The following is a 27,019-nucleotide window of genomic DNA, read 5'->3' as shown; positions in this document are numbered from 1 at the left end:
ATTCATCAAACACTTAGAAAACAAAAACAAAAAGACACACCGCCACCATACTCACTTGATAGCATCAGGAACCACCATCTTCTTCATCTAGTCATACGGCGGTGGGATGCCCTCGTAAACCTTCAGCCTCGCCAGAGCCCGCGTTTAGACTTGTGCGGATCATCCCGGAAAAAATACAAACCAATCGCCATTATAACGGTCACAGAGGACCAGAGTGTGCATTATGAAATTACGGCATTACCCTCAGACGTTGCGCCATAAGATTTTGGCGGGAGAGAGGTAGTGGATGGGGCCCTGAGAAGGTTGGGTGTTCATGCGCTTCCTAAGGAACTTCATGTACTTCAGCTTCTGCGTCAGATGATCGACTGGCCGTTGAGAAGGTCCTTGGTCACGACCGCGCCAGATGATCGAGCATGCGGTGGTGCCTAGCCACCACCACTCGCTTCGCACGGATTCCTGAGCCGGACACCATTCTCGCTCTCTCGAATTCTGAGCCGGACACCGACTATTAGGCTTTAGAACATTTCTATTAATGTTTTGTATTGAGCCAGTAATTGGGCTTTTTATTGACTTGGATGGTAGAACCAAGAGGTTATCTTTGGTGCCCTCTTGTTCGGAATTGAACTTTCTTTTGATATGCACTAGACAAAATTTGTGAACCAAACCGCATTTTCTCACAACAAATCTTTTTGGAGTGATTTAGATATGAAAGTGAGTGTTAGATGATAAGTTACCAAGCATTTCCTTAACAATATGATGTGTTTTTAGTGTAGTGTAAAATTGAGATGCATCTTGGTCTAAGGAGAAATTTTAGTGTGCGACTAAAGGGTCATAAGTATGTGCTGCCACTCACAAAATAGTCGTTATATTTTCTTAGCATCCAAGGTACCTTGTGATCCCATTGATGTGATAGTTTCTACATACGAACAACTGCGTAGAAGAATTTTTATAGACTAAAGGATCATGAATAGGAAAATACAAAAGATGTGTTAGAAAGTCTTTGAAACAAACAAAACAAGTTAGCGAGAATAATGGAATGCACTATCTCAAGTTATTATCACATCCACAAGAGTTTGATATGACTGTTATACAAGTTGTAGAGTCGACTCACTGATTAAAACTCTACCTACGCAACCAAATATTAAGTATGAATGTGTGAACAAGATATTTACTACTCCAGCTACAAGCCTGCACAACCTTTTGATGTTCCTCAAGCTAACAAACAAACTTTACGATTTGGTTAAACACTTCAAATATCCAATTTCATATCCTCAACTACAATACAATCGGACCCTCCTTTCCCTCGAAATGCATCCCCCGTCACAGATACTTAAATCCATCATTCCGAAGGGATAAATTCTGTATACTCAACCACAAAGGAACAAATGTCACTCTGTTGGAGTGAAACACGGTGCACTCTCATTGCCATACTCCTATACAACTTGATCAAAATTCATATGATCAATCCACATACCAAGCAAGCACAAAAAGTAACAGAAATTCAACATTCCATTCAAAATTCCATTGAGATAAAACTTTAATTTTCCAAAGGCTTGTAAAAATATTTCCCAATCCAAGCAACTAAAATAACAACTTCAATTCTAAACTTTTGATTAATTATCAAAATTAATATTAATCTTAAAACAAATCAAAGGGTTCAAACGATCATTTACATCACATGAGAATTGAATTACTATGTGCATAGTATCCGAAAACCCCCAAAAATTAGAATATGCAAATGCAACAGAAAAATCCAAACGAAAAAAACCCAAGGAAATGGGAAAAGGAGGATGAAACTGACCCGGAGAAAGTTGCAGGTTTTGGGACGAAGCTTTTTCGGCTCTTGGAAGAAGATGGCTTGCGAAACAGCACCGTTCAACTCTCTTCTGAATTTCAGAGTTCCGACTTTGACTAGTTGGAGAAGATTTTTCCTAGTGACGTGCGATATAGGCGTGGACAAATAAGAGATAAAACTACGTTTCCCATATCTTTGCAGGTTTTTCCGGAAGATAAATTATTAGCATATATAAATTATTACAGATTGTTGACATATATCCAACACTTCTTCCATGACTTCTTTTGTGATTTTTATTATGACTATGTGTACTTAAACTACTTTTCTAAGGCTTATGATGAAGCCATGACATGATTATTTCCGAAATATCTTGTTGATTATTATTAGATTACATGCCATGTTTCATTCTTAATCTATTCTAGTCTCGAATGTTATTGTGACTGGCTATCATTGTGAACTTGTTTCTAGATAATTAGATAAATCTAAGTGGATGACCAATCAATTAGATTTATTGGAACTAAGATTAAGAAGAGTAGACAAACTAGTGGGGATGACCAAGCGATGTCTCGAACTCGGACGCAGCTGAAGAATCGATCCGTTCCCCATTTTTCATATGGTCCGTCGAGCTCCTCCAAAATATTTCCTTTTTCAAACCAAGGGTAGGCTCTGAAAAAGGAAACACCCCATTGTTCTGTTGTCCTTGTTCGACATTCTCTAAACAAGTACAAACACTCCAGAGTAGTGCGGTGTGTCAAGGGTGCCAAAGCCAGTTGAATGGCTAGTACTGTCCGATCTTCAAAAATGATCTCTGGACTCTTAAGCTTAGGGAAGTATCACTGGAGCCAAATTTGTACCATCCAAAGTGGCCCTTGCCGGTTGGTCTGGAATGCCCTATCTCTGGTCATCTTGTCCAGCATCGAGTACAGATGAGACAACACAAATGGCCCCATGGCAACATCATCATAGGCATTTAATGCCTCGGCCAGAGGAATCCATTCCAATTTGATGCATTTGAAGGGATTTAGAAACAAGAACTTGTTGAGCCAACACAACAGGAAATGTACGTGCTCCTGATCGGGATTTGCCCGAAGGGGGTTGAAGCTGGAACATTCCTTAAAATAATGCAGGAATCTCGAGAAGGAGGTGCCCGAGGCCTTGAGCTCGGCCGGATCGCTATTCATTTTCACAAAAGGAATGATAGCTTCGACATTTCCTTTCTTCTTCTTATTAGTTTCCCTATGAGCTGCCCAGTCCTTGGTTATGTCAACACATTTGCCCGACGGTCGAAGCCCAAACAACTGAGCCATATTTAGGATCGTGGGTGTCATCGGGCCCATTCTGAAATTGAAGGTGTTGGTGGTGTTATCCCAAAACACCATTACTGCACTGAGAAGCTCGGGATTCAAAGTGATGCCTTGCTTGGACAGCATAATCAGGTTGTAGATGTCGTTGGATTGCCATTTAGCTTTATGAATGGGCTTCAAGTCATCAATCCATTGTCCCCACTCTTCACTGGAGGAAGTAGGGAAGCCTTGGGTAGCGTGACTCTAACCTTGTGGACAAAGACCAGTTCTGGTCCTATATGGATTGGGAGTGATCCATGTTGCTACCAGCGGGTCACACTCCACTACATCTGGGACTGGGCGAGTCCATGCAGGACCCAAAGAGAATGCATCTCTGTGTTCGAAGAACGCATCAAGATGAAGATTAGGCTGATCTGGGTAGAGTAATCCAATCTAATGTCTGAGTTTGGTGAAGCCGTCATCGATTTCGTATCGGGGACGGTTTGAAGCCGCCATTGAAGAAACTTTGAAAGAACTAAGAAACTGGGAGATTGAGAATTCGTAACGAAGAAATCAGAAGCAAAGGTAATATGGTTCTCAGTCCAGTTTTTTCATTTTTTATATGTTTACAGTTTAACAGTCATTAGTGGCGCCGATATTGGTTCTGAAGAGGAATTTGAGAAGTTTAAATATAATTAAAGCCAATCTTAATGACTCAATCATGTTAAAAAAAATTGGCTAATTTTGGTCCTGTCCAAAAAAAGAAACGTGCTAATTTTGGTTGGTACAGGGAATCTCATGTTGGGGTCGGGCAATTGACTAATCTTCGAAAGATGCCTTATTTTATTGTGAGTCCTTATGGAATCGGTCGTGGAATTGAGGAATTGGCTGGCTTAAACCACTTGAACGATGAACTGGCTATTTATGATTTGGAACATGTGAGGGATGGAGAAGAAGCGAAGAAATCAAATTTAGTTGAAAAGAGAAACATACGAAAGTTATCACTTGTATGGGGTGAGGAAATGAGGCCACGCAGCAACAGTGAAGAAGATGTTCTCCAAGGCCTCCAGCCACACCCAAATTTGGAAATTTTAGACATTTACAATTTCATGGGTGCTAAATTTCCATCTTGGAAGCCGCACAACAACTTGAAAAAAATTCAATTAATTCAGTGCGACGTATGTGAAGAAGCCCCCATGCTTGGCCATCTACCTAGTCTTATGCATCTTGAGTTTAATACAATGTGTAATCTAAAACGTTTGGGAGATGAGTTTTATGGCTATGATGACGTTGATGATGCAATGAAGACCAAGGCTTTGTATCCTGCATTGAAGACGTTCAGAATTAGTGCGGCCCCAAATTTGATCGAATGGATTGAACCACCAGTGGTGAAAGAAAAACAAATATCGGTGTTTCCTCGCCTTGAGGAGTTGGATCTCGTGGAGTGTCCACAAATGAGAAATTTTCCTGATCATTTTGCATCCCTCCGTAAGTTGGATATGAGTATTTGTCACGAGCTGTCAAACCCAACAAGTCTGGTAGAAAAGTGTATCTCTCTTAAGAATCTGGAAATAAGCAACTGCGACAAACTTAGATCCCTTTCATTATTTGGTTTGACATCCATCCAGAAATTGTTGTTTAGTTCACGTGGTGGTAAATTAACATCAACGAGCCTGCATAGTGGACCAGAATTGTACGGCCGAGTTTCTCCTAAGGAGTTGTCCATAAAATGTCCATCTCTTGAAAATTTGGAAATAAGCTGCTGCAATAGTCTGATGTCCATTTCAGTTCACGGTGCAACATCCCTTCGAGGATTGAAGATTAGTTCATGTGGTGGATTAAGATTAATGGACCTACAAAGTCTACCAGAATGCTATACCCCTCTACAGGTGTTGTCTTTAAGGTCGTGCAAAAGTCTGGAGCCAATTTCAGGTTTACACGAATACACATCCTTTCGTGAATTGACCATTGAAGATTGTGATGGACTAAAAACTCATGCATCGATTGGGCTTGAATCTTGCACTTCTATTCGTGCGCTGGGCGTCCACGATTTGCAACAATTGAGGCAGTATGCAGGTGATGGGTTAGACATCTCTCTTATTGAGGAGTTGACCATTTATAAATCCCCCAAGTTAATAAGCATTTCAGATCACGGTCTAACGACACTCCGCAAACTGGTACTTATTGCAAGTTATGTACTGGAATTGTCTGTCGTTGGTTGTACTACAGTGGAGGAGTTGTATTTACAGGATTGTACATCCCTTGGTTCACTGTGTATCGACAATTGTGAAAGGCTGAGGCATGTTTCGGTTGATGGGCTAGAAACACTCATTATTCTTAAGGAGTTGACTATAAGGAATTGCCCTAGTCTAACATTCAATCCAATCACTCCATGGCTTCGAGGATTAGTGATTGAGGGTTGTGAGAAGCTTTCAAGCTTGCCAAGTGAGTTGAAACATTGCAACGCACTTGAGAGATTGAAAATAAGTGGTAGCCGAAACTTGGTATCCATTCCAATTTCAGATGTATTGCCGCCATCCCTTGGGCAATTTGTAATTGAAGATTGTGCTCAACTATCAAGCCTGCCAGGCCGTCATCAATCTCTTGAGGAGTTGAGTATAGTGAATTGCCCTGTGCTAAGATGGAGTTCAGTTGCCGCTGAGGGGAGATTTCTGACAGCCCTCCGGAGATTGGTTATTGCAAGTTGCGGCGGACCAGAATTGAACATTGGCTCTATCACTGCTCTTGAGGAGATTTCTGTACACGATTGCACATCCCTTGGCGAACTGAGAATAGAGAATTGTCAGAATTTGAGGCAGATTTCTTTACATGATTGCACATCCCTTGACAAACTAGGAATAGAGAATTGTCAGAATTTGATATCTCTGGCAGATGTCGATGTAACTAGCTTGCAATCTCTTTCCCATTTAACAATATTTAATTGTGAGAAATTACAATACTTGCCGACCGGTCTACGCACTCTGACTCGATTGAATAACTTGCGGATTGGTGGATTCTGGGAGGAGCTCGATTCTTTCCCGGTTTCGCAAATTCCATCATCAAAGTACTTGGCAATAGTGGCCCAAGCTCAAGTCTCTGCCTCAAGTAATTAATCACTCGACTAATCCTGTAACAGAATTTGAAATAGTTGAGTTTGATGGGCTGGAGACTCTTCCAGAGTGGTTGGGTGACCTTACATCTCTCAACCAACTAACTATTTACAAATGCAAGAATCTAAAGTCTCTGCCTTCCGCCCAAGCTATGCAACGCCTCACCAAATTAAAAGAAATACTGATTATAGGATGTCCCATTCTAGAGCAAACATGCGCCAGGGGTACCGGCACAGAGTGGCTCAAGATTTCTCATATTCCAAAAATCAAAAGTAATTCCTTCTCTCTCAAAACAAATAATTCATTTGTTCAATTCTCATTCTCTCACGTTTCTTATTCAATATTGCGTATTGACCAAACCTCTTTTTTTTGTCAGTTGTTTTATTAAGATGAGGATGAAGATTGAATATTGGCCTGAGATTCCTCACATTCTAAACTTCAGTAGGTAATTTCTTGTCAAACCAAATTATTCATCAAGTTTTATGTCTTAAATATTTAGTTCCAAACCTTTTACCATCATTTCAACATGTTGCAGGTTGTTTTCTACATTTCTTGCCAACTTCTTTGTGTTTCATTTGATCAGCCAGCGTCCAGATTCAAGACCAATCCAAGTTCTCACTTCCAACACTTCGGAACATGGGGAGGTCTGCGTTTTTCCGCACTGAGTCGGAAAGGAGGGCATTGTTTGAATTCCCTAGTGTAAATGAGACGTCCCTCCATTGATATTTGTTATCCTGCGGTTTACCGTAGGATGTTCAGTCCTCTGTTTGTACTATGGAAAGTTCATCCAAGAATGTACGTTCTAGAGTCAAGTTATCCTCTAAATATTTCGCGAGATTAAAGTGTAATCCCATTTTTCAGAGTTTGTCACATGTGTAAACACCGCACAAGTCTCTATTAGCTTTACTAAGACCATCTTCAACAGTCCGATGACGTACCCAAAAATCATACCCGAATTTAAATGAGAGTTTTAACGAAAAGTCCACAGTACTATTCACTTTAACGAAAAATCATATTTTTACACTAAAAAATCAAACTTGATATTATTCACTTTACCCTTTATTTTGTCATTATCGTTAAAACTCAAAGTTTTCAAGCCCTTTTCATTAGTTTTTCTAATTTAAATTCGGTTCAAAAATAGGTTTATAGTTCTTCGATAGGCTAGAAAACATCAACCTAACCCAAAACTCTAGTCTCTATTAACACACTGTGCACACAATGGAAGCCGCCATGGCTTTTGGTGGCAGTAAGTGGCGCCAACAAAGAAACCAAGACTGAGACCCATAAATTTTTATGGAAAAAGACAATTTCATAAAACAAATTCGATCCATACGATTCAAGTCACTCAACACAGGTAAACAAGTTCCTCATTTAAACTTATCAGAATAAAAGATCTGATCTCTCAAAACGAGATGCTCGACAAGAAGTTCACTAAGATGTAATCCCAAATAAAAGCCAAAAGAAACTCATCGAGATGTAATCCTCAACAAACGAATGTATGACTAGCAGGGTAAAAAAGACGACGACACCACTTCATAGCCCTAAACTTTTAATATGTCACCGAATAAAGGAGTTGAAGCTGGGAACCAAGCTTCTCCTCTGCAGATTTTTCAGTCTTCAACCAAGCTTCTTCCTCTCGTATGCCAACTCAGCCATCTCCTTTCTCTTGTTCTCTAGCTCCTGTGAACACGAAATAAAAAGATGTTCAGTACTTGGCATATAACTTTACCAACAAATGTAACATTGCATTCATATAAATCCGAGAACATCATGCCATGGATGGAAAAACACGTATAATGCAAACCTATTGCCAAGGTTAAAGGCAGTTTCCAAATTCGAGCACATCTCAAGAAATTTTAAAAACATATAAAGCCATGTATGATCATGAAAACCATATTCATGGATGAATAAATACATAAACATCATAAAACCAACAAGTGAAATGATGCAAATGATGAAGATAACTCTGTAAGGTAACAAATGTATCGACTCTGCTGTGGCTAACAACAATCTACATTCAAATTACATCCAAACTGCATTCAAATTACAAGAAAATACAATCTGCATTCAAATTACAAGAAAATACAATCTACATTCAAGTTACTTACAACAAATAAAAGGCAATGTTAACAGATTTCGACATCATTAAACAAGAATTGCAAAAAGCATAAATCTTTTGAGTTGAATTTCATCTTACCTTGACGGTGTCATAATGATTCCATCCGACCTCGGACAAAAGCTGACCCAACAAGCTGCATTTGTGGCCCTTCTGAAGCCTCAAAACCCTAATTTGACAATTGATCACAAGCCCCAATTCACTGAAGCAATTCATCAAACACTTATAAAACAAAAACAAAAAGTCACACCGCCACCATACTCACTTGATAGCATCAGGAACCACCATCTTCTTCGTCTAGTCATACGGCGGTGGGATGCCCTCGTAAACCTTCAGCCTCGCCAGAGCCCGCGTTTAGTCTTGTACGGATCATCCTGAAAAAAATACAAACTAATCGCCATTATAACGGTGAGTTTTGAAGCAGAGAAACAGAGGCACAGAGGACCAGAGTGTGAATTACGAAATTACGAAATTACGGCAATACCCTCGGACGTTGCGCCATAAGATTTTGGTGGGAGAGAGGTAGTGGATAGGGCCTTGAGAGGTTTGGGTGTTCATGCGCTTCCTGAGGAACTTCATGTACTTCAACTTCTGCGTCACCAGACCTCTCGATATGGCGGTCTGCTCGGCGCGCACGACTACGGTCGGCTGGCCGTTGAGAAGGTCCTTGGTCACGACCGCGCCAGATGATCGAGCATGTGGTGGTGCCTATCCACCACCACTCGCTTCGTGCGGATTCCTGAGCCGGACACCATTCTCGCGCTCCCGAATTCTCTCTCTCACAGCTAGGGTTTTTGTCAACCGCGGGCCCTACATCGATTTTTGGGCCGACTATTGGGCTTAGAACATTTCTAATAATGTTTTGTATTAAGCCAGTAATTGGGCTTTTTATTGACTTGGATGGGAGAGCCAGGAGGTTATCTCTAGTACATAGGGATGGGCAATGGTTATGCGGGCGGGTAACCGCGGTTAATTTACCCATAACCGTTTATGCTCATACCCGCATAACCATTTACCCGTTGGGTAATTGCCTAAACGGTTATACCCATACCCATAACCATTTATAAACGGTTAACCATACCCATAACCGCATACCCATTTAACCGTAACAGTTTAATACCCGTTTACCCATTTACCCTTTTTAACCCATTTATCCTTTTTTTTTTATCATAACCCATTTTTCACCCGTCTACATGTTTTTTAACAACTTAAAAATTAAAAAAAAAATTGTCATAATATTAATCCCTGCAAGGATTTTCTAGCTTCTGCTTGTTGTTTGCCTTGTGTTGGCTTTCTGTTTGGTTGGCTTCTTAGGGCTGGTTTGGTATTGCTGTGCTTTGAAAAAAAGCTGCTGTGAGAATAAGCGGCTGTGCTGTGAGAATAAGCGGCTGTGCTGTGAGAATAAACGGATGTGAAATAAAGCCAGTAGAGTGTTTGGTAAACTTTTTTGTGAAAGTGTTTTTGAAAAAAAAATCAGGATGATAGTGTGTCTTTTCATTAAAGGAGCACTGTAGCTCCGTGTGCTTTGAAAAAACTGGTTTTTTTTCAAAGCAGCAAATAGCAGCTTCAGCTTTTCCTTTGATTTTCAGCTTATTCTCACAGCAGCTTCCAAAATAAGCCCTTTTTTTTTAGTTTACCAAACACAAAAATGACCCTCAGCTTTTTTTCACAGTGGTTTTTTTTAAAATCACCTCAATCCCAAACGTGGCCTTAGCCCAGGTTCTGTTGTTCCAGCTTTCAAAAAATAAAAATAAAAAATAAATAGAAAGATGCAGTATTCAAATTGAAGAGAGGTGATTGTTGGGTTAATAACCCAACTTTCCACCCCCTGTCAAACAGCCCCGTATGTGTTTGTGTGTGTGTGTATATATATATATATATTCTCATTCCCTGTCAAACAGCCCCGTATGTGTTTGTGTGTGTATATATATATATATATATTCTCATTCCCTGTCAAACAGCCCCGTATGTGTGTGTCTATATATATCTATATATATATATATATATATATTTTTTTTTAAATATTCAACATTACATATATAAAATAAATGGGTAAACGGTTACCCGTTTATAACCGCGGTTAATACCCATAACCACCCATTTAAATTTCACGGATAAACGGTTATACCCATAACCGTTTAATTATCTAAACGGTTACCCATAACCGTAACCATGAAGTTTAAATGGACGGATAACCACGGTTATCCATAACCGCGGGTATTTTGCCCATCCCTACTAGTACACTCTTGTTCGGAACTAAACTTTCTTTTGATATGCACTAGAAAAAATTTGTGAACCAAACCGTATTTTCTCACAACAAATCTTTTTGGAGTGATTTAGATATGAAAGTGAGTGTTAGATGATGGGTTATCAAGCAATTTCCTTAACAATATGATGCGTTTTTAGTGGAGTGTAAAGTTGAGATGCATCTTGGTCTAAGGAGAAATTTTAGTGTGCGACTAAAGGGTCATAAGTATGTGTGGCCACTCACAAAATAGTCGTTATATTTTCTTAGCATCCCTTACCTTGTGATCCCATTGATGTGATAGTTTCTACATACGAACAACTGTGTAGAAGAATTTTTCTAGACTAAAGGATCATGAATAGGAAAATACAAAAGATATGTGTTAGAAAGTCTTTGAAACAAACAAAACAAGTTAGCGAGAATCATGGAATGCACTATCTCAAGTTATTATCACATCCACAAGAGTTTGATATGACTGTTATACAAGTTGTAGAGTTGACTCACTGAATAAAACTCTACCTACGCAACCAAATATTTAAGTATGAATGTGTGAACAAGATATTTACTACTCCAGCTACAAGCCTGCACAACCTTTTGATATTCCTCAAGTTGATAAAAATACAAGAGGGAGGGAAATAAAAAGCTAACAAACAATCTTTACGATTTGGTAAAACACTTCAAATATCCATTTTCATATCCTCAACTACAATACAATCGGACCCTCCTTTCCCTCGAAATGCATCCGCCGTCACAGATACTTAAATCCATCATTCCGAAGGGATAAATTCCGTATACTCAACCACAAAGGAACAAATGCCACTCTGTTGGAGTGAAACACGGTGCACTCTCATTGCCATACTCATATACAACTTGATCAAAATTCATATGATCAATCCACATACCAAGCAAGCACAAAATGTAATAGAAATTCAACATTCCATTCAAAATTCCATTGAGATAAAACTTTAATTTTCCAAGGGCTTGTAGAAATATTTCCTAATCCAAGCAACTAAAATAACAATTTCAATTGTAAACTTTTGATTAATTATCAAAATTAAGATTAATCTTAAAACAATTCAAAGGGTTCAAATGATCATTTACATCACATGAGAATTGAATTACTACGTGCACAGTATCCGAAAACCCCCAAAAATTAGAATATGCAAATGCAACAGAAAAATCCAAACCAAAAAACCCAAGGAGATGGGAAAAGGAGGATGAAACTGACCCGGAGAAAGTTGCAGGTTTTGGGACGAAGCTTTTTCGGCTCGTGGAAGAAGATGGCGTGCGAAACAGCACCGTTCAACTCTCCTTGTTATCTTTCCTCTTCCTCTCTCGCTCTCTCTCTTCTGAGTTTCTGAGTTCCGACTCTGACGAGTTGGAGAAGATTTCCATTTCTGTAATGGTGTAATTGGGCCTTTTATGGGCTTATGATGGGTCATTTATTGGTGCCAGGCTGCCAGCTGTTATTGGTGCATCCAGTTTGCTTCCAAAGCAAGGAGAAATGTTTCAATGTGCCGGAAACACGGTTTGATACACCAAATATAATAATACAATTTGTTAGATTTTTTTTCAAGTATTAAACCATTTGTAATATGACACTTTGTGTATCAAGTTATGTTCCCAGCCCATTGAAAAATCTCTCACAAAATTTGGTATGAAGATGTTACTTTTATTCTTAATATTCACGTTGCGTTATGACAATTAATTATGAAATAACATTCTTTTTTAGAGTTAGTTTTCTATTTATTCCATTGAAGCCAAATGTAATTGTTCACACAGAGGAGCTTGTCGATGATGCCAAATGTTAGGCAATCTTGATAATTATGTTTTTGACAAAACGATATTTTATACTACTCTATGAAACGGTGCCTGGTCGATTGGCCTCATCCACATCTATTAGGCAATAGGCAATATTAGTTTGATGTAGAACAACATGAATACCATTAACATGCATTTCCATGAATGTAAAATTACAACTCTGTCAATTTCAAGTCAAAAATAAAAGAGATTAGAGTCCTATGTAGCTTTGGATTTACTTCCAAGCTGTTTATTTTTTTATGGAATTACTTTCAAGTTGTTGACCTGGAAGCACAAATCCATTCCACACAAGTCTGATGGCAGACTTGTATTCTGCCCAATACCAATTTGGAATACCAAAGTTTATAGTGGCGTGAGTGGAGTGCGGTTTCTATTGCGCCGCTTGGAAAGAGTACTGCAAATTTAAGAGAGTATTGCACCGCTTGGAAAATCAACTAAAAAGCTATGTCATGCCGCGTCATTCTCTTCCCCTGCGTATCACAGAAATGAAAATTTTAGAAAACCCACAACAAATCTCTCCCAAACTGACCTCTTTAGCTGAAATCTCGGACGCATAAGGGAGTACAAACTGACCTTTTTATTTGGAAAATGGTTGAATTCGAATCGAATTGGAAACGAAAATAGAGATTGAGTAGAGAGATTGAGTAGAGAGTTCGAGAGAGAATGAGTGGAGAAAACGATAATAGAAAATTGTTTCTGTGTGGTGGAGAGACCGAGAAAGGGGTACAAGGATTAAACGGGCAAAGGATTTCCATCAACGGCAAAATTTGAAGCTTATTGTTTGGGCCAACTTGTTGGACTGTTTTGTTGTTGGATTTATGCTAACTATTAAATAACATTATTAGGTGTTTTTTTAATTAAACTCAAAGTTTTGAAAGTCTGTTCATTAGTTTTTTTTTTAATAGTTTTGAATGTGTTTTCTTTTTGTCCTCACTTTTTTCATTTTTTATAAGCTTTTATTTAAGGCGTATTTTAAGGGATAATACTAGGCCTGGCATTTTGGACATAACCTGTTAACCCGACCCGTCCCAACCCGTTAATATTCGTATTTAGGTTGATGCTTAACGGATCGGGTCGTTAACGGCCCGTTAACAACCTGTTAAATAACGGGTTACTTTGGGTCAACCCGTTAGACCCGTTAACACCCGTTAGTTGAGGATATTTTAGTAATTTTAGTAAAATCTTAATGACAAAAAATAAACTTTATGCAAAAAATAAAAATAATAATAATTGTTAACGGGTGAAATGGGTGACCCGTTAGCTTAACGGGTCGGGTTCAATCCGACCCAAACCCAATAAACCCGACCCGTTTGCAGGTCTAGATAATACTTGAGTACTCAGGAGTGTACCCAATTTACTGACTATGAACCGACCCAAATCTAATAAACTCGACTCGTTTGCATGTCTAGATAATACTTGAGTACTCAGGAGTGTACCCAATTTACTGACTATCCTATGTGGTCCACTAGCATGTTAACACCTGTCAAATAAAATTCTCTCTCAAACTCCTACTATCTTCAGAACCAAACACTATCCATCTGCTATCTTCATAACCAAACACTATCATCTTTTTTCTCCCTTCTTGTCTATGTGCAGAAAACCTCATCCCCCCCCATTCTCCCCCTTCTCTTCTCTGGCGAGACCAACCCAATCCCTCACTTCTCCGGCGAGCCCACCCCCAACCCTTATCTTCTTCGGCGAGATCGCCACCAATCTCTTCTTTTTCCAGCGACCCACTCCGCCCATATCTTCTCCGATGACCTCGACAACCCAACGCCTCTGTTCACCGGCGAGCCCACCTCGAACCCTCTCTTTTATGGAGACCCCACTCCAGTGCACTTCGACAACGACCGCACTCCATTCCTCGTCGACGGCGACGAGTTGGTTATTCAGAAACCCACTCCATTCCTCTTTTCCGGTCAAATTTATTGGTTCAATATGGGTGTTACGAAGGAAGGTCAGTGGAGGTGAGAAATGGGTGTGGGTTGGTTGGGTTGACGAGGAAAGCATCAGATTAGAGGTGGTGATGGCGTTGGGTCGGTGTGTTCGACGTCGATACATACTCCATGGCAGTTTGGGAGGGGAAGGATGAAGCATGATGTTTGGTTATAGGTTCAAAGGAAGTGGAGGATGTTTGGTTAGCAAGATAGGATGGTGTTTGGTGATAGTCTTATATTACAGGTGTTAACATGTTAGTGGGCCACATAGGATGGTCAGTAAATTGGGTACTCTCCTGTGAGTACCCAAGTATTATCCTATTTTAAGTATTTTCGTGTGTATCAAATGACGTTATTAGGTGGTTTTTAGTTAAAACTCAAAGTTTTAAAATTATGTTCATTAGTTTTTTTTAATAGTTTTGAATGTGTTTTCCTTTTGTCCTCACTTTTTTTCATTTTTTATAAGCTTTTATTTAAGGTGTATTTTAAGTATTTCCGTGTGTCTTATCAAATGTCGCTGCTCCCTTTTTATATGAAAATTATTATTATGTAAGGTAAATTATTTTTTTAATTAAATAACAAGAAGAAATGTTGTAAGTAAATTATTTTACATGTATTAGTACATAATAGGCACATTTTATTGTTATATATGTATGTGTGTAAAATGCATTGAACGTACAACGTTAACTTCTAGTTTTCTGTTATCGAATCATTACCCTTTATTTGCATACAGAAATGCTAAGGGGATTCTCTCAAAAGTGAAAATCTCTGTCACCTCACAGTTTAACATTAATTTTCATGTCAATGTTATAAAACATTATGCCAAAAACGGCATAGAGTCATACTTTTGAGAATCTCCTTAGCATTTCTTATTTGCATATTATCAAGACATTAGCATTTTCTAATTCACATACAATTAATTCTTAATTGTGTATGTCAAAAGTGTAATTAAGGGTATTTCAGGTATTTGGAATATGTATAATTGTTGAAGTTAAATATAATTAATGAATTTGCTTGTGGAGTTTAGTCAATGAATTTTATTCGAGAGTTCAAAACTGCGTCGGGATTTATGTAAAGAAAAATGAGTTTTAAGGGCTTGCACCGACAAATTATCCGTGAGACAAATTAGTTTTGTGAATAGTGACTACCATTAACCTTCATAGATCATTGCACCACCGAGAAAGCTCCAGCTCGGAAGCAAGTGTTGGTAATCAACTGAGGCTCTAGAAAAAACTTTAGAAAACTAGATTTTAATCTCTAAATAAGATGAAGTTTAGAAAAATGTCTTATACAAGATTAAAAATTGATTTTAGTCCCTAGTCTTGATTTAATGCCATCATATGTATTTTAATATCTCTCTTTTTTTATTTATAATTTTATGGTGTTCATAAATTAAATTTACGAAAATATTATAAATTTTAATTCTCATTATGGTAAGTATCTTATATTAGAAAATATTTCATTAGAGATTTTTATGTACACTTATGTTTTTGCATATTTTCTTATGTGCCGCTAATTCATTACAATATATTTAGGTACGAACATTTCGGTACACTAGGTTAGTATAATATGTTTAGGTACGGACATTTCGGTACACTAGTTTAGTATAATATATTTAGGTACCGACTTTTTAGTACGCTAGTTTAGTATCATATATTCAAGTACGAAATTTTAGTATACTAATTTAGTATCATATATTTAGGTACATAATTTTCAGTGCACTTATGATTTTGCATATTTTTTTATATGCTACTAATTCGCTATAATATATTTAGATACATATATTTTGGTACACTAATTTGGTAAAATATATTATGATATGGACGTTTAAATACACTAATTAGAGGAAGTTAAATAAAATTAATGAATTAAAATGTGTATAACAATAAATTTAAAATTTAAAGTAATGAATTAAAATGTGTATAATATTTTCTTATGTTCTACTAATTCACTATAATATATTTAGATACGGATATTTTGGTACACTAATTTGGTACAATATATTATGATATTGACGTTTAGATACACTAATTAGAGGAAGTTAAATAAAATTAATGAATTAAAATGTGTATAATAATAAATTTAAAATTTAAAGTGATGACATTAAATAAGATAACTATTAAATATTTGACCAAAAAAAAAATATTAAAAAAATATAATATGAATTTGAATTAAATACACATTTAAGGACTAAAATCAATATCCAATCTAATACCAGGTTTTTATTAAATTTTAACTTCTTCAAAGGACTAAAGTTCCAAAACCCCTAAAAATCTTTCTGATTAATGAGTTATCTCTACACTTTGGTCAATAGTCGTATAAGAGAGTTATAAATAAAAAGTGACTCACCACGAATAACTTTTACGTTATTTGAAGTCAATTTTATATAAATTTATTTAGCGTTGTCGGGGATGAATTTAGAACCTCAAATAAAAGGCACAGAGTGTACTCATATATAGGAGTGACCATTTCACTACACTCATGTCCATCACAAATGCAAGTAATGGAGTATGTTGTACAAGGAACCTTCAAAACTCTCAAGATAATTTAGAATTTTTTTAATTCAACAATACATATATTAAACAGACAACGGAATAAATTGATATCGAAGAAAAATATCAATAAACCCTAATACTAAGGGGGTTCCATGATATTTTAGATTTAATTGTTAAAAAAGGAAGTTAAACTCAATTTACTATCCTAAAGTTTATTGGTTTTCAACATTTTATACGTCAAGTTTTTTTAGTCTCAGTCTGGTACCTAAAGTCATAATTTTGGAACACTTTCATATGTCCGTTAAGTTTTCCATCAGAATATCCGTTAACTGATGACGTGGCGTCCACATGGATCATGACTGGGCACCACGTGTCAATATGGGCCCACGCGGATATTAAAATATTTAAAAAAAAATTTAAATTAAAAAACAATAAAAATTAAAAAATTAAAATCCTAAAAGCTATGCCTTTGGATTTGGAAGCAACTTGGCGTTTTTCCCCGACCTAGCCGTCTTGGGGTTTGCTTCTGCCCGGAGGACAGCTGTGGTAGCACCACCGCCTCCCTCGCCCTCCAACCCTCCCTCCTCTGCCCAATCTCGAAAACGATGCCGTTTCAGTCATCCCTAACACTCCAATCGTGGGCTTCATCAATCCGGCGAACTCATGAGGCTAGAACAGGAATTGAAAGATCGTGAGCAGAGCGAGATCGAAATGTAGAAAACAAGAGAGGATCTCGACTGTCGGATTCACGACAATCAGGTCGCGAGGGACATCATGCGGATTTCGGAGGAGGAGTTGGAGAAGTCCCACGACTTCTTTTCCAAGCCCTTCGGCGAAGGATCATCCTCGTCGTCAGGGGTGGCGGCAAAGAGCGTCGAGAGCATATTCAAGCTATACTTCAAGGGTTTGGTGAGTGAGGAAATGGTTGGGAAGGAGAAAGCGATGCTGGCAGGGCTAGCACAGGCTCAGTGAGGGCTGAAGAGACCCTACTGGACCCAAAAAAAAAAAAGGGTAACAAAATTATTAGAGTGGTATATGCAAATATAAGGATCTGTTTGGTAGTGTACTTGAATCCAACTTTTTAAACTCAAAAACAATTTTCAAGTTTTAGGTCTTAAAAACTTGTTTGGTAAGATTATTTTCAAAAACTGAACTCAAGACTAACTCAAAAATATAGTATATTATCTAAAAACATAAAAATTGAGTTTTTAGAGTTTTTAAACTTAAACTCACTTCTTTCTTTTCTCTTCCTCCTCCACTCTCACTCCAAATCTCTCTCTTTTCTTCTTTCTCTATCCTTTTTTTTTTATCTTCTTCGTCTCTCCTCCAATTCGCTCTTTTTATTCTTTAGGTTCTTTTTCTTACTCATCTTCCTCTTTATCTCGTCTGATTCTCTCTGTTTTTTCTTTTTTCTTAAATCATATCTTACTTTCTTTCCTCCTCTCTTCTCTTTCTACCTCTCTTGCGACCTCCTCTTTTTAGATCTCTTTGTTATAGTTTAAGTCGTAAGATTTAAAAATTTTAAATTAGAAACCAATCAAGTTTTTGAGTCTTCAAAAAAACTGTTTTCAAGAAATGTTCTTAAAAAATGTTTTGAGAAATGATAAAAATTTTCAAATAGGATATCAAACAGGCCCTAAGAAATTTAACTAGAACTAGTGATTTTTGTTGTTTGAAATAAATGAGGAGGTTTGGGGTTTAAAACATCATGTGTGTTTATTACTTCCCAATTTTTACAAATTTCTTTTTATTAGAGTATAAATTTTATAAAGTTTGGCAAAATGATAAAAAAAAATTAGGCCATAAGTGGTGTTTATGTTATTTAAAATTAATAAAGAGGTCTTGGGTTTGAAACATTATGTGTATTTTTTATTATTTTTTACTTTCGAAATGATATTTGTTCCAATTAAACCTAACCTTCAAAGAATAATGCGTGGACCAAATTTGCATTATATCACGTGTCACCAATATGTTTAATTTAGGGCTTATCAATTGCTTATACATATCAATTAAAGACTCGAAAACATCATTATTTTTTAATCCCATATTTATAAGGTTAGTAAATAAGAAAAAGCACAACACAATTTATATAAAATACTTTAAAGTTCAGATAGAAGGAAAACAAAACTCATCATCTATCTACTTGTAAGTTCGGGATTTTTTTGTTCTTTTCTCTCGATACAAAATAAATTTGTTTTTCCATGTTTCTAAAATATTGAGTTTGAAGTGTTTTTCTAAGTTTAATTTTGTCGAACTCTTACGTGTGAAAACAAATAATTTTTGTATATGAATTTAGGGCACATTTTATGGCGTCGTCCCGGCCTAAAAAATCTCAAGATCGGTCCTGGGCGCTGGCCGACATTGGGGTGGGGGAAACCGCTGATTAGGAATGGGACGAGCAGCAATGGGGCTCAAGTTGTCCTCTAGGAAGAACAACAGAAAGAGTGGAAGAAGTAGGGGTGGAAAAAATTCCCAAAATTCCCAAACCAAACCAAAAAAATACCGATCCCAAACCAAAAATGTCCCAAACCGATGTTCCCAAAATTTCGGTATTCCCATATCGAAAAAATACCGAAAGTTCGGTATGGGAATCGGGATTGCCTTTCCAATATTTCGGTATTCCCATACCGAACCGAAAATTTAATTATTATATATATTATTTTTTTAATTATAATTAGAATTAATTTGAACCGTTTGATTTTTCAAAATAATCTATGCCGTCCATCTATTCCTTGTTAGGCTTTCAGGTTTCACTTTCATCTTTGTTTGTTTGTCCCCGTCAAGGCTTCCAGGTTTCATTTCTCAGTCTCTCTCTTAGTCTCAGGCTCTCAGCTCAGTCTCACTCAAATCCAACTCCGGCCAGCCATTGACCGACCCACCACCACACGCGGATCATCCCTCGCCGTCTCTCCCTTCCTTCACGATACAGAGTCACAGCCACCACCGGTCTGAGGTCTCTCTTTCACGATTCTCTCTATCGCGACTCTCTCTCGCGATTCTCTCTCTCAGGAGTCTCCGACTCTCTCATGCGATTCTATCTCTTAGATTCAGAGTCTCAGACACAGGTAAATAAATATGGGAATTAATTTAGGGTTTGTGAAATTTAATTTACGAATTCTAGGTTAGGGTTTGTAATTTTAGGGTTTGTAAATTAAGGGTTTGTTTGGTTTCACAGATCAGATTCTATTTAATTGATCTAATGGTTCAGTAGACTGTGGTTTAATACTCTGTTTTAATAGGCTGTGGTTGAATTGAATACTCTGTTTGGTTTCACAGATCCGATTCTGATTTAATAGGCTGTGGTTTAATACTTTCGCAGATTCCGATTTAATACTCCCTCATATTCTGGTTTAATAGCATATGTGGAGGTTATTCTCTTCTTGTTTGTGTGGTGAGCAATGCATGCTCGGCAAGATTCTTCAATTTTTGAAGGGTAAAATGCATAGTTGAAGGGTAAATTAGCGAGGACCACAAGCATTGGTCTAGTTCTTTTCTGGATCCATCCATGATTGGATCCACAGAAATGGTGATTATAGTAATTAGTATTAATTACTAAACTAGTTTTTGGTTGCAAGATGTGGTGATTTATATAGGATAAACATGGAAAAACCAATTAGGATATGAGGGAATTTTTTATTAGACTAAAACCGCTAAAACTAGTACATCTGAGTCATTTGTATTAAAAAGTTAGCTCTTCGGACCTATTTCTTGGACAAAGATTCTTGATGATTCTGGTTGATATTGTAATTTAAAGGTTCTGTACCTACGGTTTGGTTATTCAATGTAAGTGAAGACTTGTTTTGCATTGTATTTATTTTGGAGTACTGATAAAAGTCATATGCTTCGGAGTTCTTGACATCGGAGTTGTTTCCATGTACCCTTGGAGTTAATGATTTTGGTTAAAACAATAGTTGTTTGTGATTTCCTAATCTAGTTACTAATGATTTCCTTCAGGATGTAACTGCAACAAAAGGAAATGAGTTTGAGGACTACTTTCTGAAACGTGAACTGCTGATGGGAATATATGAGAACGGATTTGAAAGACCATCTCCTATTCAACTTTTGAGTTTGTTACTTTATTTAGTTTAAAACCTTGGCTTGTAACTAATTTTTTTTGCTTTTCGATTTGTTACTTAATTTATTTTTATTGCATGCATTTGTAGTAGAAATTGAATAGGTAGATCACATATGTTATTGTGCACAGATTTGTGCACAGATTCAGATTGCACAGATTCAGATTGGTAGATTCAGATAGGCAGATTGCACAGATTTGTGCAAAGATTCAAATTTTAGTCTAACAATAGATTGGGCTGCAGATTGGCAGCCTGCCCAAAAGCCCAAATTTTCAATATAAAAGGTTGAATTTTAGCCCAAAAGCATAATATGTCAAATTTAGTCCAAAAGCCCAAAACCATTTCAGGATTCCTGATTTGTCCAGAAATCCCGAAACTATTTTGGGATTCCCGAAAATTTGGTTTGGGATCGGTATTGAAATTGGGATTCCCGAAATTTTCGGTTTGGGAATCGGGACAAGGGTTTCGGTATGGGATCCCATACCGAACCACCCCTAGGAAGAAGGAGTAGTCTATTTGAGATGGGGGAATCCAGTCGACCAATTGGGGAAAAAACCCAGGTTGCTTCCAAATCCAAAGTGGTAGCTTTTAGGTTTTTAATTTTTTAATTTTCATGAGCCCATATTGACATGTGGCACCCAATCATTGTCTACGTGGGTGCCACATCATCAGTTAACAAAGGTTTTTCAACTTAACGGATGTATGAAAGTGTCCCAGAATTATGACTTTATGTACCAGACTGGGACGAAAAAAAACTTGACTTATAAAATGTTGAAAACCAAGAAACTTCAGGGTAGTAAATTGAGATTAAACCTAAAAGAAATTACTATAACACTACCAATGAACTAATAAAACACTACAAAGTTACTTGAAACGACTTCACGGTGTCATTCGAAAGATCTCTGAAACGTATAGCATCTAGACTTTTTTAAAGTCACTCCATCTAATCATTGTCTAGTGTCTTTGTAATACATTTGAGTCGTGACTTTGTCATCATTAAGTAGTCCATTATTAATATCTTTGTAAAGTATTGTTTAACAACTGAATCTAGAATTCCTTTAAACTTTAAAAGCCTGTCATCCAAACATGAGTGAATTTCTATTATCCCTTTCTTTCCTCCCACCCTTCTCTATTCTTTCTGAATTTCTTCTTTCTTATTTATCTCTTTCTTTCCTCCCACTCTTCTCTATTCTTTCTGAATTTCTTCTTTCTTCTTTACCTCTTTCATTCTTCCCGCTCTTCTCTATTCTTTCTTTTCTTCTCTTCTTAATCTCTTTCTGAATTTCTTATTTCTTCTTTATCTCTTTCTTTCCTCCCACTCTTCTCTATTCTTTATGAATTTCTTCTTTCTTCTTTACCTCTTTCATTCCTCCCACTCTTCTCTATTCTTTCTTTTCTTCTCTTCTTAATCTCTTTCTGAATTTCTTCTTTCTTCTTTATCTCTTTCTTTCCTCCCACTCTTCTCTATTCTTTCTTTGCTTCCACTCTTCTTACATTTCATCTCCGTATTCCTTTCCTCCCTCTCATCTCTTTATCTTTATTTCCTTTCCTCTGTTTCTGTCACTCTCTTTCTACCATTGGAATATAGGTATAGCCAATTTGAAGGCTCCATAGTGAAGTTTTGACCAACTTTTCCGAGCGTAGCACTAGTTCTCTTCTTCTGAACCAAAGCAAGACCCAGAATATTTAAAGCAATCATAAATTATTTTTTATTCAAAATGGTCACTGAGATTTAAAATCGATAGAAGTGATCCATGAATTTATCTATTAATTAATGTGTATTTTATCCAATGTCTTCCATTAAATATTAAAATTTATTAATATACACATTTAAATTTATTTTGACTGAAAAAAAAGGTTTTAATTTATTAATTTTATTTAACGTTTTTCAAACTTGAAAGACTCAATTAATGTATTTAAATGTTAGTACCTAAATATAATATATTAAATTAATGTACATAAATGTTAGTATCGAAATATACAATATTAAATTAATGTACCTAAATATGTGTATCGAAATGTATGTACTGAAATATTAGTACCAAAAATGTATGTACCGAAATGTAATGTACCCACATGTTTGTATTGAAATATATGTACCAAAATGTGTGTACCTAAATGTATGCACCGATATGTATTATAATAAATTTAATGTATCTCAATGAAGAAAACAAAGTATATCGAAATATGTTGTATAACAAAAATTAGTTTATCTAAATGTTTACACTAAAATATGTTACAATGAATGAAATGAAAATTATAATTATAATGAAATCTAATTAATACATTAAAATTAGGAAGAAAAAAAGAATAATAATTAATGTATCAAGGGACTAAAATTAGATTTTGATCTTACTCATTATTTTAATATAAAAATTATATTTGCCAAGAATTAGAATGAAGTTTCCCATTTATAAAATTACAAAAGGGTTGGAAGGGAAACGAATTTCCCCAACATTTTCATTATCTTCCTTGTCCTCTCTCTGCTACTCCCACACTTCAATTCTCTCTCTCTCTCTCTCTCTCTCTCTCGCGCGCGCGCGCGCCAAGAACTCAATCTATTTCTCCACAACCACGAGTCCAAGGCCTCTCGATTAAGGCCTTTCCCCGTCCTTCCTCACTTTTAAGTGTACTAATTCAGATCATAAACCCAGGTTAGTTCCGAATCACAAATTGTTGTTGATGGCTCTTAGATTCTTAGTCTCGATTTTTTCATCTTCTTTCCTTAACTAGCTGAGTATTAATCTGCTCTGTCTTTTGTGTACTAAGGGAAGGATATGGCAAGGATATTTAGTTTTACTGCTGAGGGAATGCTTGCAAAGGCGGCTTCACTTGCTGCTGAACCGCTCGTCCGTTCTTGGGGACTTGAAGCAAAACTGACAGGGCTGCATGAAACATTATCCCTGATTCAAGATATCACACGTGATGCTGCTGATGATGCTGATGCGGTGTGGGTGGAGGAACTTCAGGACGTGGCTAATGATGCTGATGATGTCTTGGAGGACATCAACTACGAAGTTCTCCGCCATAAGCTACAAATACAAAACCTTTTGAAGAGAAAGGTACTCAACTTCATTTCACTCTCTAATCCCGTTGCATTTCGTCTTAAAGTAGCACATCAACTCAAGAAAATCAACGCATCCTTGGTGGATCTCAAGAATCGTGCGCCAATTATGGAACTAGTTTCTGCACCTTCTCCAGCAATGAGATCGATCAGAGAAACCAATTCATCAATTGGGGATGAAATCATCGTTGGCAGAGATGAGGCCGCGTCAAATATACTTGCAACCTTGACCAGTTCCGAAGCCAATCAAGAAAATCTTTCGGTTATGGCCATTGTGGGAATGCCCGGTTTGGGAAAAACTACTTTGGCCAAGTTAGTTTTTAATAAAGATGAGATAAGTACACACTTTGAAAAGAAAATGTGGATATATGTATCCAATACATTTGACGTTGATTCAATTCTGCATCGAATCTTGGAATATGTTGAATGTGGAACGGTTGATACACAAAGTCAGGAGGCAGTGCTTAAAAGCGTCCGAGAACGGTTGACAGAGAAAAGATGTCTTCTTGTACTCGATGACGTTTGGAATGAAGACTCTGAAAAATGGAGCAAACTGATGAGTTGTCTGTCAAAACTCCATTTTGCACGGGGGAGCACCATACTTGTCACTACATGTAATTCCCAAGTTGCAACAATTACGGGAACACTTCCTCGCTATGATTTGGGATTTCTATCGGAAGACGAATGCTGGTCCATATTAAAGGGAAGAGCATTTGTAGATGATACTACTCCTACAGATCCTGATCTAGAAGTTGGAAGAAAGATTGCCAAAGAATGTGCAGGTTTACCATGTGTGGCAAAGGTAAGTAGTATTTATTTATTTTTATTTTTATTTAAAGTTTACACTATTTTGTTTGAAATCTAATTTGTTATCATTTTAACTTCAGCCCACATACTAAACGAAGCCATTTCCGCACTTCCTTTTGATCTTATGCACTCCTCTACTTTATTCTGTCATTTGATTCTCTAACGGAACTAGAAAGAAAGGAAAAATACAAGGAAAAAAAAAAGAAATTAAATAACAATATTCTTCATTCATACCTTACAAATAAGACAAATAAAAAATATATAGTGCTCTCCTTAGTGGGCCTAAGTGACCCATTAACCATGTTACATATATTGGCCACTAAATATTGTTATAGGGTCCTAACAATCTTACCCCCTAAATAAAGGCATGTCCTCATGCTGTAATTGTAGTTTATGCTAAGTTTGTTTGTTTGTTTTTTTTTCTTTTTTTCCTTCTTCTTCTTCTTCTCTTGGGAACAAACAATATTATCTATATTAAGGGGAGGAGGTGGGCCTAGCCTCATAATGGACTAGCAATAATGTGGTTCAAACTTGTTTTTGGCGAGAATCGAACCTAAAACCTCTCATTTACAAGTGAAGATAAATACCACTAGACAGTAGTACTAAGTGGCAAAATAGTTTATGCTAAGTTAGACCCAATAAGCTCTACCTTTGTCCAAGCATTAGTGTGGTAGCTACAACCAAAACAAGTGCAAACTTGTCATCAAAATACTAAATATCAAACATCAACATAGTAGCCGAAAACTAAAATAAACAATCTCAAAACATAAGAACACAAGAGATTTAACATGGTTCGGCGCAAAGCCAACGTCCATAGGCAAAGCACGGTGAAGAATTTCACTAAACAAACGAAGATTACAAAAGAATGTTTAACTCTCACAACCCAAATCCCACAAATTACAAACCCTAAACCAAACAAGTAGAGAACCCAAAAAAGACGGAGAAGATTCTCCCAAATTGTTATCTAACTCACAAATTGATTATCACCAAATTGCCAAACGAATGAGCCATGAATTTGCCACACACTCATGACTCCAAATATGACCTCCACCCAAAATCTAGTGTGAGTAAACTCTCTAAACTAATGGTGTTAGCACACAAAATAAACCAACCCTAAGGTCCTATTTATAGTGCATAGGATTTAGGTTACAATGAGAATCTTAATCCCAATTGGAAGTAAATCCAAATCCTAATCAAATAGGTAATCAATAAAATCTCTCCACCAAGCAAGGAATCCAACCAAGAAATCAACTCCGAACTCAAATAGGAAACCAAAACGAAATGGGTAACACAAACCTAATTTTTGCATCATCTTAATTTTGAGTTGTAAATCCCAACAATCTCCACATCGGCGAGAAATTAGCAAAACTTCCAAATCAAATACAAACTCCAAATTTGGGTGACAAATTACAAGTGCAAAAGTGATCACCAAATTCTTCAAAGAACTAATCTCCACCTAGACTCAAAAAATCCAAAACGCTTCAAACTTAAAATTTCCTCCAACGCCTTCTCTAACAAATTTAAATACGGAAACTAAAAAATATGAAATAAAATCCAAAAAAAGCTTCAACATATGAACCTAAAGTGCGAATTGCACTCCACCAAAAGAGCTTGAGTACCAAGCTCCACCTCCTCACATAACCTTTAGAGGAATTCAGAATAACAATATTTTGCAATGTTTGCCTCAACAGTAGCAAAAGACTTATCAAATAGCTTCTTTTTGCCCTTGAGTTTAGGGCAATCTATTTTCTAATGACCCTCCTTATGACAATAGCTACGAGTGTTCTTTCCAAATTTGCCCCTTTTCTTATTCTTTCCTTGAACTACCAAAGCTCCATCTTGCGTGTCATACACTTTATTCTTTAGTTCTTTATAATTCAAAGAGGCTTTAACATCTTCCGAACTAAGACTTTCCCTACCAAATAGCATGGTATCGACAAAGTGTTCATACGAAGGAGAAAGCTAAGTAAATGATCTCAAAATAAGAACGCAAGCGATTTCACGTGGTTTGGTGCAAAGCCTATGTCCACAGGCGAAGCACTGTGAGAAATTTCACTAAACGAACGGAGATTACAAAAGAGTATTTAACTGTCATAACCTAAATCCCACAAGTTACAAACCCTAAACCACACAAGTAAAGAACCCAAACATATGGAGAAGATTCTCCCAAATTGTTTTCTAACTCACAAACTAATTCTCACCAAATCGTGACTCCAAACTATAACCTCCACCCAAAATCCAATGAGAGAAAACTCTCTAAAATAATGGTGTTG

General features: G+C 36.8%; 1 protein-coding gene and 3 pseudogenes across 1 annotated transcript in view; 2 read left to right on the top strand and 2 right to left on the bottom strand.

Moving 5' to 3' along the window:
• Window positions 1-27,019, bottom strand: part of LOC126628503 (60S ribosomal protein L13a-1-like) — a 47,941-nt pseudogene that overhangs the window by 851 nt on the left and 20,071 nt on the right.
• LOC126628964 (putative disease resistance protein RGA4) overlaps window positions 1-27,019 on the top strand; it is a 44,404-nt gene that overhangs the window by 11,372 nt on the left and 6,013 nt on the right. The window contains exons 2-3 of the mRNA XM_050298852.1: window positions 23,304-23,533; window positions 23,650-24,741. Coding sequence (XP_050154809.1) covers window positions 23,653-24,741 — 1,089 coding nt within the window. The 5' untranslated portion in view covers window positions 23,304-23,533; window positions 23,650-23,652. The remainder of the gene's footprint in view (window positions 1-23,303; window positions 23,534-23,649; window positions 24,742-27,019) is intronic.
• LOC126628490 (putative disease resistance protein At3g14460) lies at window positions 3,826-7,068 on the top strand (annotated as a pseudogene).
• Window positions 7,477-9,114, bottom strand: LOC126628505 (60S ribosomal protein L13a-1-like; annotated as a pseudogene).

The sequence above is a fragment of the Malus sylvestris genome, chromosome 7 (genome assembly GCF_916048215.2).
Source record: "Malus sylvestris chromosome 7, drMalSylv7.2, whole genome shotgun sequence".
NCBI lineage: Eukaryota > Viridiplantae > Streptophyta > Magnoliopsida > Rosales > Rosaceae > Malus > Malus sylvestris.
This window is presented reverse-complemented; position numbering and strand designations above follow the sequence as displayed.